The 16,866-nt window shown below is 40.9% G+C and overlaps 1 protein-coding gene across 7 annotated transcripts in view; it reads left to right on the top strand.

Annotated features, from left to right (window-relative positions):
- Positions 1-403: 403 nt before the first annotated feature.
- The window catches only part of myripb (myosin VIIA and Rab interacting protein b), a 94,869-nt gene continuing 78,406 nt past the window's right edge, over positions 404-16,866 (top strand). For all 7 annotated transcript variants that reach the window (XM_044038664.1, XM_044038654.1, XM_044038650.1 and 4 more), the window contains exon 1: positions 404-555. In XM_044038664.1, coding sequence (XP_043894599.1) covers positions 446-555 — 110 coding nt within the window. In that variant the 5' untranslated portion in view covers positions 404-445. The remainder of the gene's footprint in view (positions 556-16,866) is intronic.

The raw sequence follows: 16,866 nt of genomic DNA, 5'->3' as shown, positions 1-16,866 counted from the left end.
AAGACCTAAAAACAGTAAAAAGAAGAATCTTTCCAGCCACAACACTTTGGTTTGGAAACACTCATTCAACTCTCAGCTGCTCAGAGATGAAGTTTTATTCAAACAACTGCATGGCGCCGCGATAGATTTGTTTCAACGTTTGTTAAAAGCAAACGTTGCTGCATGATTTACATACAGTAGTACGATAGTGGCTTTTCACTGGATCTTTATGTCAGAGCTCTGTCGGTCGGTGAGAGTTACTGACTGCCAGAGGTTTTCATGTTCACCAACGAGTTGATTTAAGCTCTATTATTGTTTACACCAATACACTCTTTCTATATGTGTCTATTTCTCCAGGGTTTTTCCTGCCTCGGCCCCTCCTCCTCCTCCTCCACCTCCTCCTCCACCTTCTTCTCCTCCTGTGTTGGACCAGCAGCAGCAGCTCACTGTGGCGAGGCCAGGGAGGATGGGGAGGAAACTGGACCTGACGGGGCTGACGGATGATGAAGCGGAGCACATCCTGAAGGTGGTCCAACGGGACATGAAGCTGCGAAAGAAGGAGGAAGACAGGCTGAGGTTAGTGGGGAATATTCTCACTTTTTTTTTTTTTTCACAGCATTTTCTTTTACACACCTGTCACACAGTGATTTGAGAGGAGATAATAAAGAGGCGATGACATACACCTCTGAGCAAGAATGACCACTTAATATCAGTGGTGCACAGCATCATATCATATCATGTCATGTATTATAGCATGTCTTGGAATATAGAAATATAAAATAGATTAGGATACTATGTCATGTTAGTTGACAATTTGTTGTAGGGTTGTCACTTGTTTGAGTCTCAAGTACATACAGTCATTTTAGACTTTTTAAACCATTAGGCTAAATCAGGACATAATTGTAGCTGTTGCTGATTTCTTATTTACATTTTTACAGTCTGTGCATAGTGAAGCATGCGATGATATAGGATTTTTTAATCATATTACCGATCCAGTGATTTTGACCAGTATCATATCGGCTCATCCCTAATTTATTTTTGCATTAAAATTGTCTGAGGAATGTGGAAATTAAGTCTTGTACATACAGGCTTCGCTTTATCTCGTGCTGCCACGTTTCTACAGCAGCCCGAATATTCTGAAGCAGAACCTTACTATGCAAATAAAGAGCAACCTCCTCTCTGGAATGTAAATGCCACCGTAGTTCCCCGACACACTTGGGAAAGAGAGTCGTGAGCAGAGTAAGTCCAGAATTTGCTATTTTGTACACCATGCATAGTGGTAACTGAAATCATGCAGCATTGAAAAAGGAGTGACTTTACTTGCACATGCTTTTTTAGGTCCCCATTCAGACCTGGTGTTAACATCTGACATGAGGCAGGTTGTGCTTAGCGCGGCTGTTCACACCTGGATGTGTCTCCTGTGAACACGCATGATCGGATCTGACTTCCACCCTGACTTTCATTCAAATACACACTGGTGTCATTTCCGGGGCTCTATACACATATACATGTATATATGTATATATATGTGTGTGTATATATATGTGTATATATATATATATATATATATACATATATACAGTATATATATATTTAACTCATAAGGCTGTCAGTGTTTATATTGTTTTCTGTGATAAGATCTGAGGACACATTTAGGACGAATTTGAGGGTGTTTAGACCTCAACCTGGTTGTGATCAGATCACTGAGGTTAGATGTTAAGACCAGGTCCGATCAGGGTCTCACATAAACAAATGTGAGTGACATTGCTATGTGTTTGCAGTCGAGGTTTCAACAAGTCAAAACCATCCACTTTACAATTATTATATGTATCTTGTATCTTCTTGGTTGCCATTTATAATCTGCAGCAGTTCAGCTATTTATTTCAGAGCTTGCTCGTGTACTCTGTTGTTGTGACATCTCATTCAAACATCAATTTAAATTGGCTCTATTGTTTTGAGCTGCAGTGAAGCTGAAAGAAAGACGGTTTCAGGTTGTAGGATGTTGTGTGAAGGTCAGGTGGGCACGAGCCTCAGGATGCCTCTTTATGCTTCCGTGTCAAAGCTTCTTACTTAGCATTCGACAAGTGCCGGCCCGCTTCCCCCTGCTCACCTCCCGTCTGTCACCCTCCCACCCCCATGTGAAAGCTCGTAGTCGGAGGGAAATCAGATTGGTTGTGACAAGCCTCTGTGGGGGTTTGGCCATCAATCGTGTGGTCAGATCAGCTCAGCTCAGTGAGTCTGTTTTGTGTTGTTTTAGCAGGACCACATCGAGTATTAAAGTATATAAGTACGAAAGCCTCCAGTCCTCCTAATATCACAACAAAATTCAAGGGTTCCCTATGATTTTGCAAACACATGTATGCTCCTTTTGACTTCGTACCAGGCTCCAGTGTCTTTGTTCAGACTAGAACGATGATCCTTGCTGGGTTTTTGTCCTTGACTGGATGCCAGGTGTAATTAGGCTGCTTTCCTGTGAGCTCCAAACATCTTAAGCTGCAGTCTGAGGAGCAAAACACGGTTCCATCGCAAACCAGAAAGCAGCCGTAGGCCCGCGGTGCTCGAAATCACTAAACTTTTTTTATTCTCCAAGAAATGTGTGTGTTCCAAAATGACTGCGCTGGAAAATGTTCCCCCCACCAAGCTGTCATGAACGATCAAACATAAACGCACGTCTCTGGAGGCTGTTATTACTGTTGTTTACTACAGAAAGATTCATGTAGATCTAATCACAGGCAAATATTTATGCGACAGCAACAATCGTGCCCTTTGTGTGCAGCTCTGTTACGTTATTATGATTTGTCAGATGCTTTAAAAGCAGACATTAGATGTAGAGTGACAGTCGGAAAGCTTGTTTTATCTGTTTAAAACTGTTGATGCGTTTAATGCAATCACACATTTGTTCCTCCCCTTTCTGTTTTAATTAGTCTTTATTACTGTCGCCGTTTGAATTTGTTTGTGTCCTCGCGCAAACCTTTTCGATGTGTCTGCTTTCTCATTATCAGTTGTCATATTTCGCTGGGATTTAGTTTTTTTATTCATTTATTCAGAATGACACAACTCCTTAATGAAGTAAAGCAGCTTGTGAACGAGTCACTTAAGCTGATTTAATAAAAGTACAGAAAAAAACATCTGCCTCAAATAAATTCTGCATAAGATACTATTATCTTGTGTCAAATTTAAAGTAGTATAGATTCAATTCATTGTCTGAGCAAACTGTTGATTATTCATTTCTCGTTGATCGTTTGAGGTTACAGTAAGAGAACAAAATCCCATTTGTCCTCCATATGGAATGTGCAAAGTTCCTTGCAGTCGCTGGCATATGAGTAAGAATATGGAAGCTTGTTTACAGCAGATGGTAGGCGAGTGTTTCAGCAGGTAGCTCTTCCCCCTGCGAGTTTTCTCTTCCACGCATGGCTGACATTTGTTTTCTTCCTGAATTGAAGTCAGCCCTGCAGAGTTGTAAATTACCATATTGAAGGATTCATGGGATAATTTATAAGCCTCAGCTGGCGTTTTAAATGTGCCATTATAACCCCATGCTGAATAATAAAAATTGTTGAAACACTTAAATGATATTACCTTAATTCTTGCAAATACCTTACCGTCATAAAATTGTGAGTAAAATTATGCGCAGAGGACTTATTAATGACAACCTACACTTAAGAAATCCACTTTAAGCCTAAGGGTGGTCAGCTGAAGCTTGTTGTCCGCACCAGAATGTTTTGTATCACTGATTATCATGTTTATTATTATTATTATTATTATTATTATTATTATTATTTTTTTTATTGTTTTTATTGTTATTATCTCAAACTGTACATAAACTGCAATAATCATATTTGATACCATACACAGTAAATTTTGCACTGTCAAAGTTCATTGACTCTTTCGGATTTACTACAGCAACAGATTGAGTAGAAGTCCCTCTAGGTAAGATTTAATTTAACACCAAGGACCAAAATACACTTGGACACAGTGTTAAATCAGCTCTTTAAGTGTTGTGTCTACATTAACAGGGCAAGTAGTTTTGAGACAATTGTCCGGTTTAATCTGTCTGTAGTTGAGGTTTTAGGTCAAACCGATGAAGATTATTAGAGTTGTGTGATGTTGCTTTACTTAAGTATGGTGTACCTCACATTGAATTTGACATATAAGCCACCTCTCCACTGGTCAAAAGCCACTGGAGCCTGAAAGTACATTTTAATGTCACGGTAGGGAGAGTGCAGGTCTAAATGATAAAATGAATGACGCCTGAATTCCTTTCAGCCACCTCAGTTTCCGAGTGTGTGCTGATTCACTGTCACGGCTCACTGGGACACTTAAGTAGAACACCGCCACTATTAATGACAACACATGTTTCTCTGGGACAAATTAACATGTGAAGTGGAAACTGGATAAGACCACAGATAAACAAACTTTGGAGATTTTCAGGAGCTCCATGCCCGGCACTCAAATGTCAAATGTCAGCAGAATCTTACTGTTAAAGGCTTCCTGTAAAAATGTCATGTCATTTCAGCAGGTTCCCATTTTGTTAGCATCTTGTGCTGGGTCACTTTCTTCTATAGCTGAGAATTATTGGTCTCAAATGATGAGTTGTATGATGTTGTGTAATGGTTTACTTCACAGGCCACATTTAAGCCACTTTTCCACTGGTCAAAAAATCCACTGCAACACCCACTAATTAATTTTCTCTGCACTCTGATCTGATTGGCAGTGATAAAAACACACCACGAGGGCGAGCCACAAATTCACCATCGACTATGTTATTTTGGCAGAGTTGCAGAGTCTGCACTGGTCTGACTCTGCACCTTTTCCCTTTAAGCTGCGATCTGAAATCTTGGTGAAAGTGAGGCGGTGATAATAAAGAAACATTTCACAGCATGTAGCTATAATGTCGGAGTGCAGAATAAATCATTAAGTCTGGGTAATCACCTCTCAGATCACTCACAGGGCGACTCATTTCCACCTTTCAGATGCCCACTAAAATGAAAAAGGACTCTCTTTTCTTTCTGAAGTGAGAAAAGCGGCACCTTTTTTTTGTACCTCCATAGGTGTTGCGTGTTGTTATGTTGCTGTTACATATTCTCCGGGTCACGTCTCTTTCTTTCTTTTTTTGTTTTCTCCTAACGGCTTAAACTGTGAATGACTGCACAGGTTTTGTTTTGCAATGTTCAAAAAAAATAAATAAATCAAACAAAATCAATCTTTAGGAACTTCTGTTTACTCCTGCTCTGTGTGCTCTGAGTGAACGTGTGATTCAGCCAATTAGAGAAGGTGAGCGGCTCAACCTCTGGCCTCCGCTGTCTCAGTAGCCATCCAGCTGGAGAGGCTCATTATTAGGCAACAGGAAGCTCAGGGGAGCACGGGCGGGGGCTTACAACCACTCTCCTGAGGGAGAAATTATTATGGTCTTTTACTAGTGTGTCTGTGTGAGCAGTGACAAGATGGCTGCAGCTCCAGCTGCTAGTGACTCTTATAAGTCATTTGCTTTCATTGTTAGGAAGCATCTACTTTACATGTCTGTCTGGCAGGTCCTTGTATGAATAAACCATTTACAGTAGCTGAAATGCTCAGCCCCAAAACTCATTTCGTTTTCAGCTGTGACAGGCATTTTTATTTTTGTTATGAAAGCCTCTGCATTTGCTCGGCTTCTTTATGAGTGTTGAATAAGCCAAAAAAAGAGAAGAGGATATGCAAAGTGAACAATGATCTGTAGATAAGTCTCAATTATTTTTTTGAAGCTGAGGACCGGTGCACCTGGTAATCACTCTTATCTTTGGTGCGTTCTTTTTTGTGAAGGTATTTAGAATGCGGTCCTCTTTGTCGTAACGGCTTCTTATCGGGTGATGAATTGGCAGTTTTAATCTGTCAGGAAAATCTTGAATGTGCTGTAATGAGGTTGTGAGTCTGGCGTACAGCGATGGAGATAATTAGAAAGCGGTTATTGTTGTTTGACTTTGTTTTAATCAAGCTAGTTGTCGCTTTTATCACAATGTCGGCTCGTGTATAGATTCCACTTTTGGACTCCTTGGTTTAATTTGTCTCCTTAGCATCTCTTTGTCTGTCATGGTGCCGTGTGCTGTTTGTTTTAGATGTGGGAGAGTGTGACAGGTGTGCAGGTACAGGGGGCAGGAGTCATGCAGGAAGGTCAGGCTTCTTTTTGAAAGTGAATGTCACTCTGTCACAAATGGAGCCGACCTCTATTTTCCTCCCCTGTTTGTCCTCTTGCCTCTCTGTCTGGACACGACACACAAGTCCAGTCACACGTGGAGCTGTGGCCGAATAAAAAGACAGGACAAAGTGTTTTGTTTTTGAGCCCGGATCAAAGTCGGTCTGCAGCCTCTGCTCAGCCCAAATGGCTCTTTATTGATGGCAATCGATAAATTGGAGTAATTGGATTTCACAGCAGAAGCAATTGGAGGACATTGCACTCTGCTGCAGGGCAGTCCCTTTGGGCTGCACTGCCAGCCCCTCTATTAAAATAGCACTAAATGGTGACCAAACAACTTCCACTCTCAGGCCTCGTTGTGTCCTGCTCAAATTTCAGTATATAGTTTAATTCATGTGCCGTTGCTTCTCTAAATACATGATTGTCTCCTGTTGTCTCTAACTTTTGTGTTGTATTGATAATTTGTTTCTCTAATGAAGTTGTTTTCCCAGACGAGTGAACTACTGACCCACAAATTGTGTAACTAGTCCAGTGCAGCTTTGCAGGTGCTTCAAAGCCTCCATTGTGTTGAACAGACTTAAATGACTCCTTTCTTCTCAGTGTCAAAGGTGTTTATTCTGCGCAATCATACAGTGATATTTTAACATGTGACATTCTTCTACATGTTTCAGCCTATAGAGCTGCAGGGGTGCAACATCACACACTCACTGAGGATGCAGAATAATGATAAATGTGCTTTTTTGTAAAAGCCAGGAAAGCAGGTCTGGATAGTTATTTTCATTCCGCCTGCTGTTGTGGCAGTTGTGTTCTCTCTCTCGTTGTGTTACGGCGTGATTATGTGTCTGAGTCATGTTGATGTGGATTGTTTTTGAGGTGGAAGTGCTGTGTATGTACATATCGATCTCATCATCACTGAGTGCACGCGTGTGTGTGTGTGTGTGTGTGTGTGTGTGGAGAGCGAGCAGGAAGGACAAATCTTTCTGACCTTTTTTCTGTATCTCATCACATTGGCAGGTGTATTACCAGTGTAGTTTTGTGAGTCATCCTTTTTCTCAGTCTGCTGGTGATAACAACAACAATGATTTGAACTGTTAAAAATGGCTGCACACATTTTCTTTTTTTTTTTACCTTATTTGTCATGTTTTTATTTAAAAAATCCAATTCATACAAGTCATATGTTGACTCGCTGCTGTGTCAGTGCAACGCCACCAAGTAGATGTTTTATTCCCATCTGAGCTGCTGGCTTGACTTTTACGCAGTGTTGTTTCATAATGTCAACCTCCTATGAGACATGACCATGGCGGACAGGAAGACGAGCAGATAAAAGCCTAGAAAGGTCAAAGTGTAAATAACCTGCGTTTGAAATTGCTTATTTCAAGTTGTTAGCATGTTTGATACTAAATAATAAATTGACACTGACAATTTAAGCGAAGTAAATGTGTTTTTTGTTTTTGCAAAGAAGGTTTGAAAGCCGACTTCTGCTTAACACAGTTACGCTTTCATTTGCTTCCATGCGTCTGTGTCTGATGAGGTGATGCGTACAGCCACCATTGACTCTGAGATTTCAAATTAGATTTTAATATGGCCCTTAGTCGATGATGTTAAATCTAATTAAACTTAATTAGCAGACAGAAATATAGCCCCGCTGACCATGGCAATTATACATGGGCATGCTTATGCATATTGTGTTCAGTGTCTCCATCATCTTCCTCTCTCTCTCTCAGGTGCAGCAGCTGTTTCTCAAAGGAGAGAGCTTGACGTCATAGCAATAAAAGTTAGAAAGGTCAACTATCCTTTTTTATATCCACGTATTAAAATCTACATATTCTTATTTCACAGCTTTTACAACTACTGTGTAAAATAACTAGACTTCTGAAGTCTCTACTTCGCACTACATGTCCAGTGTTTAACTTTGAGAGGAGTTCATTGGCAGAGGTAGAATATACTCACCCTGTCTTTGTGGAAGATTATAATCGCTTTAAAATTAAAATTGTTGGGTTTCATAGCCATAGTTCATTTGCACTTTTATCTGGTGTGCAAAGACCTTTTGTCTCACCAATGAGTGTCAGGACAGATTACATTCTGGACCTTCAAATCTCATTTGGATGGTGGAGGACTCGTGGGTTTGTTTGTTATGTTTCACTTCAGTTTGTGTGCGTGTGTGAGTTATCAGCCTCTCTCTAGAGCCACAGTAAAAGTCCTAAACACACAATGCTTTATGCATCTGAATGAGGAAGTCCCTGATTTCCCCTGAGCTGCACGGCGCTGCCGTCGTCTGGCACTGCTGAAAAATAATCCGTCCTGGCTACTTGTGGCATTCTCGCTAGTTCATGTACCTGCTGACTGAATAGTTCCTCCTCTATAACCTTGCCTGTACAAATGTCTATGTCTATGATGGCATTTAGCACCTGCACACTGAGGGGTCAGGTGAAGGTCAAAGCTTCTGTTTAGATGAATCTGTTCACCATTCCACCTTTGGAGTGTTCCATTTATCTCTGAACACTGAACAGGGACCACTTTCCAGTAAAGCTAACATTATATTAGAAGCATAAGCTGCATCTTTGCAGATTAAAGAATAAAGATTCAGGTTTTTGTCTTTATTCTAACTTCTAATTTTAAATTGCACACTGACTCAGAGCACTTTTTTGTCCAGGTATGCAGTGGCAAGCAGACGGAAAAGATAGCACAGTTTTTCTTGAATGGTTCTATTTTTCTACCTCACCCCCTTAGAAATGTTCTCACCTCCCTCTCATATTTCCATTTATTTGTCATATTCCTTCCTGTGTTGATCCTCATTAGCAGTAGCGGGGTTTTGTTGAACTTGAGCTCATTAATGGATGAGCGGCTCTTCATGAATGATGATGGTTCGTCTGAATAATTTACACACTTCACAATCCAGTCTACTGAGGAGCACACGACTCATTTACTTCCCATTAACCTTACCTCGTGCGCGATCATTGAAGCGATTGAACTTTTGCAGCCGTGTTAATTTGGGAGGGTTGCTACTGTTTTGCTCGCTTGTTTAGCAGCAAGGTTCAAATGTTCGGACACAGTCAGTTAGAGTGAGAGTTCTGTGTGAGGAGTGAAGGATCCTCTGAGGGATTACAGTGAGGAGAGGGAGACAGACAGCACACTCTGTACAAGGTGCAGTCTGGCTCATTTACAGACAATGGATCCTCCTCTTCCCTTTGTATAACTGCTGCACTCTGGTGTTCTTAAAAAACTCTCTGTATTCAGGCGATGTTCTCTCTCCGTTCCAGTTGTCTTGTTCTTCCCCTGAGGTGTCTTTTCTGCCATCATCCAGCCTTAAGCATTTCAATGTAGTATGCAGCAGTAAATGATGACGTGAGAGGGTGATGGCAGTTGGAATTCTTTTTTTCATGTTGTCCTTAAGAGGCTGGCAAAAGAATCGCATTCACACCAGCCCTTCTTAATCGAACCCGAGTTCGTTTGGTCGGAAAGTCCGGTTCGTTTGGGGAGGCGTGAATGCGCAACTGAACTCTGATGCACTCCAAAGAGTTTGTAATATATCACAACTGCTTATAAGGACCCACAAGAACGACAACGTTTTTAAAGTAATTAGCGGGAAAATGGAGGCTCTGGGATTTGCCCGCACAGTAGAGCAGTGCCGCACACAGGTGGAAAGAACTACACCAACATTATATAGAAATACGTGACATGTATTGCTTAGTGCTTAGTGGTAGTTCAGGAGATAGAAAGGACAGGTTTCCACGGTATGAAGAAATAGACAATAGAAGTTCTCCTTCAGTAGTTGTTGATGCAGCGCCGTCTCAATAATACTTTATTCAAAAGGTTTGGTTCGTTTCACTGAAGTGCAGTGTGAACGCAAACTCGGACCGGCTGAATGTTGCAACCCCCAATCGTACCAAGGACTCTTAGGTGTGAAAACGACCTAAGTGTTGCGTACAAAAAAACCACAATATAGATCCACAAAAAGTGAGGTTTCGAAAAAGAAAAAAATCTCAATTGGACCCCGGTGGTTGGCTGCTACATAGCTTTCAAGTCCCATCGTCCTTCTGTTAGAAGATGAGGAAAACTAAAAAGGCAAATTAAATGAGATAACACAGACGTGATTTTTGTCTTTTTTAGATACTTCATATCCTGCTCGTGTGTCATTGAGATGCTCTAATGGTCAGGTGGGTGTATCTCGGTGGACTTGATACTGCAGCTCTTATTTGTTCAGTGGGAGTTAGTGTAGACATGTCATCCAGCTTTATATCGTCACCGGTTTAAAACTGTAGTATGTGACTTAATTTATTCACAGACTCAAGGTCCAAGGAGAATCGTGTGTCACTTTGCATCGGGTCAGTCAAGGACATTATAATTCCACTCCTTGACTCAGTTAACTTACACATACATGTATACATAAAGTACCTGAGTATAGCCTGAACAATGGGAACATTAGAACAACATATAACTATAGCACCTGCTATAGATATATAGCCCCCACCTTGGATACCTTCATCTTATTAATCTTTGCTCTGCTATAACTACACTGTAGGTGAGCAGTGTAGAGTTGAGTACACTATGTTCTGAAAACAGCTGTTTTGACTTCATTTGTGCACATGAACAGCATATTCACATGAGCATACAATTTACAACATCACATCATCATCATCATCATCTTCACATAAGTCATTCCTGATGATGGGATGTATTTTACCTTTGTTACAACAGGCAGCTCTTGCTCAGTTAAATAAAAAAAAGGGGAAAACATCCTATTCTCTTTTGTTCTGCCAATCATAAATTGGCAGAAACATTCTAAACATTCTTTTTGGGATTAAATTTGATGTCATACTTCATTCCATAATTAGAACTAACTGGTGGTCAGCCCTGTTTGGCAACATAATTAAATCATCAGCATACATCAGATGATTAACAAGCCTGTCCTCCACCATACATCCAGTCTTACGCTCTTGTAATTTCTGAGACAAATGATCCACAAAAAAATAAGAAAGAACAGGAGACAATATCCCACCTTGTCTGACCTCACTGGTAACGAGGAAAGCGGTAGATAATGTGTTGCCTCATCTAGCTCGCATGTACCTTTTAAATATAAATGTCTGTCAGGTTCAAACAGTTGTAAAATGACGTGTATCACATGACGATTCCATGGGAAGTAACTATTGCATTACTTTTTTTAATGATCACATATGTCAAAGAATTTGAATCCTCTCATATTGACACTTAATATAATAAATTATTAACAGAATTCATTGTACACTCATCTACGCTCTATTAATGTTGCCTCATTACTATGTTTATAATAGTAGAACAACAAAATAGATGTTTTTGATATTTATGGCACCTCAACAGGCTGCAACTATCATCGTAACACGCCACATTTTATTGTAACGGCACTGTAACGATGGAAACTGAAAAAAAATAACACCTTTAGTAACGCAGTGTTTTAACGCTGCTCATCCCATCTCTGTGTATGATTGAAACGCCCACAAAATGTTTAAGAGGTGAATTCTACTGCACTTTCCTCCAACCTGCTGCTGTATACACATTCACGTCTGATAGTATTGCTTGACAGAGCCCATTTTCATTTGGTATTTTCTAATGAATTCCTTTTTGGATTAGTATCAGCAGTCTTTTTTTTTTTACGTTTCATGCCCTTTCACAGTCTAGGATGACTTTGTAAATGTGTGTGTAATCTCTGGCAGCCACCTTGTAAATGTTAATGAGACAGAAGTAGGGTTTTACTCTTTGCATGTACGTAAGTGTGCTGCAGATTTGAAAAGATTAAGAGGCATCGCCTTTACAAACAGGGCTTACTGGCATGCCTGAGTTTGCAGACCAATTAACCACGAAATGCCTAATTCCCTGTGAAGGCTCCTGAACGTCAGCTTTATACGTCAGCTGAGGCTTGTTGAGCAGCAGAGGTAATCATCGTCGATAATGGAGGCAGCGCGGGGGACGCCGCTAAAATGCTAGGAGACACGCGCTAACGCACAAAATGACATTAGTGTTGAGCTTTAACCCGAGTGCTGTGCTTCATTCAGCATCTTTGACCGTCATAAACCTCAGGAGCTTTAATATGTGAGATTGCCCTCAATATAGTGTATGAGACGGTGCAGCTCATGTGTAACATCGATCCTGGAGCTGATGATGAGGTTGGCATATTGGAAGAGGTTGTGAGCGTGCAAACAGATGAGTGCTGACAGAAGGTTGGGTCGGGGATGTTTTGCCTCTTATTAAAGATGTCTGGTTTACTTCTGCTCAGCTGATCGGTGTGTGTTTAATTTCATTTTCTTTTCTTTTTGTCGGCCTGCCTCTCGTCATCTTTCGCTGCCTCGACCCATTTAGCGAACGTCCTTGCATTTTCTCCCCATTTGTCACATAAGAAAATCAATATTGTCATGGCAGCGCTGCATGTTTGTGTACAGCGTTTGTGCAGCAGCAGCAGCCGCCGCTCTCTCTTCTCCGCGTTTACAGGTCGAGGTAATGGCCTTTTGTAGCTAATACATGCTCATATGCTTTTGGTGAGGAGCATTGCGCTCCCTCCTTTGTATTAAAGCTCATTACTTGCAGCGAGAACCACATGAAACACTTTTAAATGAAACCAAAGCCACTTGTTTTTCTACTTTCTCATCATACGTACTGTGGACGTTTTTATGATTTTGCTTTTATCTTACGGTTTTTGATCCTTCCCACTTTCCTTCTGGTGTCGCTCCTTTAAAGCGAATTTTTATTTTGTGCCTCTTGTTAATCCTGTTTTATTATTATTGCCGCTTTCTTTGCATGTGCTTATTATTAGCTCTCTGTGCGTTTCATACGCCATCCTGTAAAGCATTGTACAGTGTACTATTTTGAAGTTCTTCTTATAGTGCACCTTATGTGTGCGATGATGAGAAGCTGTTAAACCCAAATCGTTTTTACTACAAAAAAGTAATGAAATACACATCTTAGAGTAAAAAGAAACCATTTAGTGGAGTGTCTTGTGTGTGTCCTCACCCATAACTGTGTGCACTCGGCGAACTGTGCTCCTTTGACGTGTGATGGTTGATATTTTTGACAGAAGCTAGAAAACCTTGGAGTCTCTTGGTATTTGTTTACCCTTCAAACGTGTGTGTGTGTGTGAATAAAATCGAGCTGAAACAGCCCCAGTGAAAGACCGAACTCTCTCAAACACTTCTCGTGACCTGTCAGCCACAATCAGAATAAATACAGACAGGACATCCCAGATCATTGCTACCTCCAGCGCATCCAAATTAAAGATGTCCTAAGTAAAGTGTTATTGTTAGAAACTTCACTAACCGCCGTCTTGCCCTCTAATCAGACTAAAAAAACCCTCCAATTTCAAGAAATGTTTAGAATATGTATGAATCTAGATTTTATAGATTTAATGAACCGTCATATTTACAGTATTCAGTCACATTCAGCAAACCAGAAACGCATCGAGATGCAGTAAACAACATGGATTTGGACTTAATTTGGCCAGACATCCATGAAGACTTTACCCATGACTTGTAATCAGAACAACCCAATAATAACAGTTTAAAGTCGTCCAAAAGTATCTACATCACCAACATTAAGCATTACTGCGGTCTGAGGTGAGAGGAGCCGGCGCCGACTGCTGTGGCAGGATATGATAGGTTAAGCCAGACGGCATTGTCTTTTTCGTGGAGATGTATTTAAAGTATACATTAGATTAATTCATTGTTTTATGATTTTAAAGTTGCCTTCCAAATTCTAAATTTCACACTGGTTAAAGATGACGATCTGATCAGATTTCAGTTTTCATCCTCTCTCGATCTGGATAATTCTTGCACATGCTCCGCTGAATTGAATAGAACTGAACACGGTGGAGTGGCCGTCTATTGCATGATCATTTTTGTGGGTGCTTCTGCGGTTGTTTATCAAATAGTGTGCATTTCCCAGAGGAACCATCACTGGTCGACTCGCTGGTTTGTGAAAGTTATGAGTCACAGCTGTGGCTGCGGTTGGCTTCGCCCTCCTCTGTTAATGACTGCAGGAGTCGTGTGTTCTGATAAAACTGTTGCTTTGGTGATAAACCTGCAAACTAAACACAGGTCCTCCTTTTTCTAGTGTTTGCCAATGGTGGTTTATTGGAATTCAGTTCATTGCCGTTTTCCGAGCCTTATTAACCTTTACCCCACATCACATGCTGTGAAGTCTGCGAACAACACACCTCCATTAATCTGATCACATCGGATTGATCTGGTTTTCTGTCTTTTCATGTTTCTCAGTCTTGCTCCTGTGAAGTGGGACGGGATCATTCGGTTTCTCCCAGTGTGGATTCCTTCTGTGTTTTGTGATTTATTTATCTGATGCTGTTAGATGACACCCTTAGAGGAGCTGTGAGCCGAACTAAGTGTTTGTGTGACTTAAAACTGTAGTCTAACTAGAGTGTAGTGTAAAAAAAAAAAGTCTTTAAGGGATGGGAATCACAGGGTACCTCATGATACGATCTGTGAAAAGTTAAAAGTGCAGGATTTCTCTATTATTCACAATAAGGAGAACAAAGTACATAAAGTCCATGTATTTAACGTGGATGAGGCATCTCTTAACGTAGCTTTCTCCGCCATTATCCTGCTGCAAACTCCCTCTGCTTTGAGTTTTCAAGTTTCTCTCATTTATTTGAGCAGGCGAGTGAAACTGGCAGGGACTGTTTACTATAGAGTGCCTTAATTTGGTAATCTGCAGTATACACACAAATGCTCCCTCAGTCAGGTCTGATAGTATTGCTTGACATAGACAATAATATCAGATGAAGACAGAATAATAAAATCACCAATAGTTACACGCTGCAGCTTTTAGTTACAGACGTCCAATAAATAAATCCCCTCATCCATTTAGAATATGTAGCTACAAAATTGCAAGACAGCCACAGTGCTGTTAAGCGTTTGTATACAAGTGTGATCCATACTTTTTTGGGAGCTTGTAAAACAAACCCCAAAAGGATGACTTGACCTCGGCAGAAGTGATTCCATTATCAATTTGTGCCGTGCAAAATACCAAAGCCACATGCTCTCCAGTGCTCTTAAGAAATTTATCACAAATCCAGCTGCTGTTATCATCACTCAGTAGCTATTATGGGAGCGCCTGTACAGTACGACATGCACCATCTTCCCTTTAAATGATATTCCCTGCGTTTCATATCTCATGAAAGGAGGGTTTAAAACCTATTAGATGCCATTTATGTCGTCAGACATTTTCCACTCTATTAAATCCCCTTCTTAATGTTTGGTAATGTATATGCTTGAAGCATTCAACTGCAAGTATAGACTTTCCATCCCTTTCCACTCTGCTGTCTGTATGAGACTGCCACTGGAGGACTGGAGATAAGCTGCAGCTGAAAAGTGAAGTCTGCCTGTGATGTGTGGTTTGTTGAGGAGGATGTGGCGACTGAAAAGGAGGCCAGGAGGAGGGTCCCGGCACTTAAGAGTTGGAGCGAGAAGGTTCGGGTGCTGGATTGGGGGTTGAGAGAGTTGATAGAAAGGAGAGAAAAGACAAACTGTTGGAGGATGTTTTTTACTCGTCCTTGATGAGACAGGAGAGGCAGATGCTGCGAGCTCTGCCTCATTAGCTGAGGTTGCTGCTGGCTTGTCACAGCAGCTGCCGTGCATTTGGACGAAAGAGAAGAAGAGTTTCTGATCAAATCTGTTCTTGTGCAAACTGCATCTTTTTTAAATGCTCAGCGAGAAATCCACTGAACAGGTGAAGCATGACGTCATCATGACGATGAAAAATGGCTCGCTTAACTCTGATTAATATGCACAGCCGTATTTCATTAAAGCTGCGTCTCACTGGCAACTTTATTAGCTACACCTGTCCTCTTCCACTGCTTGGTAACATTAACATCTAACCCCATTGTTCCCAACCTGGGCTCCAACCTCCCTCAAGGGGGCACCAGAGATCACATGGGGGTGCAGAGCTTTGTTCTGATCTGAGGTTTGAGGTCGTCTGCTCTCACTTGACTTTGCAGCTAAACCTGATTGTGTTCCTATTGTCAGCATCTGTACAACGAATTATCATCTCTAAAAAACTTTAAAGTACCAAAAACTTATGATATTTAAAAGAAAACAAGGCAATATCTCAAGTGTTTCCTTGGTTTTGATTTTATGTAAGCACAAGAAAAATGTTATCTACTGTGAGTATAGGAACAAAAACTTACAACTGCTGTTTATTTTTGCATATAAATGTTTGCAAGTATTCACTTTATTCTTTTGGTGTCTGTGTGTCTGTGGACAGGGCTTTGCGTTAACGGGCCTGGTTTGTCTCGGACACAAGCAATTGGGGCTTTAAGGAAAAGCCCCAACGCATGAGATGATCAGGACAACCTGTTCAAGTTCAAGCCGAGCATCATAATGGGAAAGAAAGGCGAATTAGGTTCATTTGAATGTGCCATTGTGTCGGTGCCAGATGGGTTTGGTTTGAATGTTTAAGAAACTGCTGATCTACTGGAAAATTGGACATAGTCTTCAAGTTGAAGTGTCAGTATTTGACCATCACCATGTCAGCTTTTAAAACCAGAAAATCACAGACTTCACCTGCGACCAGGCAGCTACTATAGCTCTAAGATCCACTTGTGTGCACTCACAAGTGCCCTACTTTATTATCTGTTTCCCTCTAAATGGGAGCATAATTTACAAAATTGACATCATCTATTGGAGAAGAACTCAATCGATTGAGATCATTAACTCCTCAAGCGAATATTTCCTGACGTT

Source organism: Solea senegalensis, linkage group LG1 (assembly GCF_019176455.1).
Source record: "Solea senegalensis isolate Sse05_10M linkage group LG1, IFAPA_SoseM_1, whole genome shotgun sequence".
NCBI classification, from domain to species: Eukaryota; Metazoa; Chordata; class Actinopteri; order Pleuronectiformes; family Soleidae; genus Solea; species Solea senegalensis.
The sequence above is the reverse complement of the archived record's forward strand: the minus strand, read 5'-3'. Positions and strand labels throughout refer to the sequence as shown.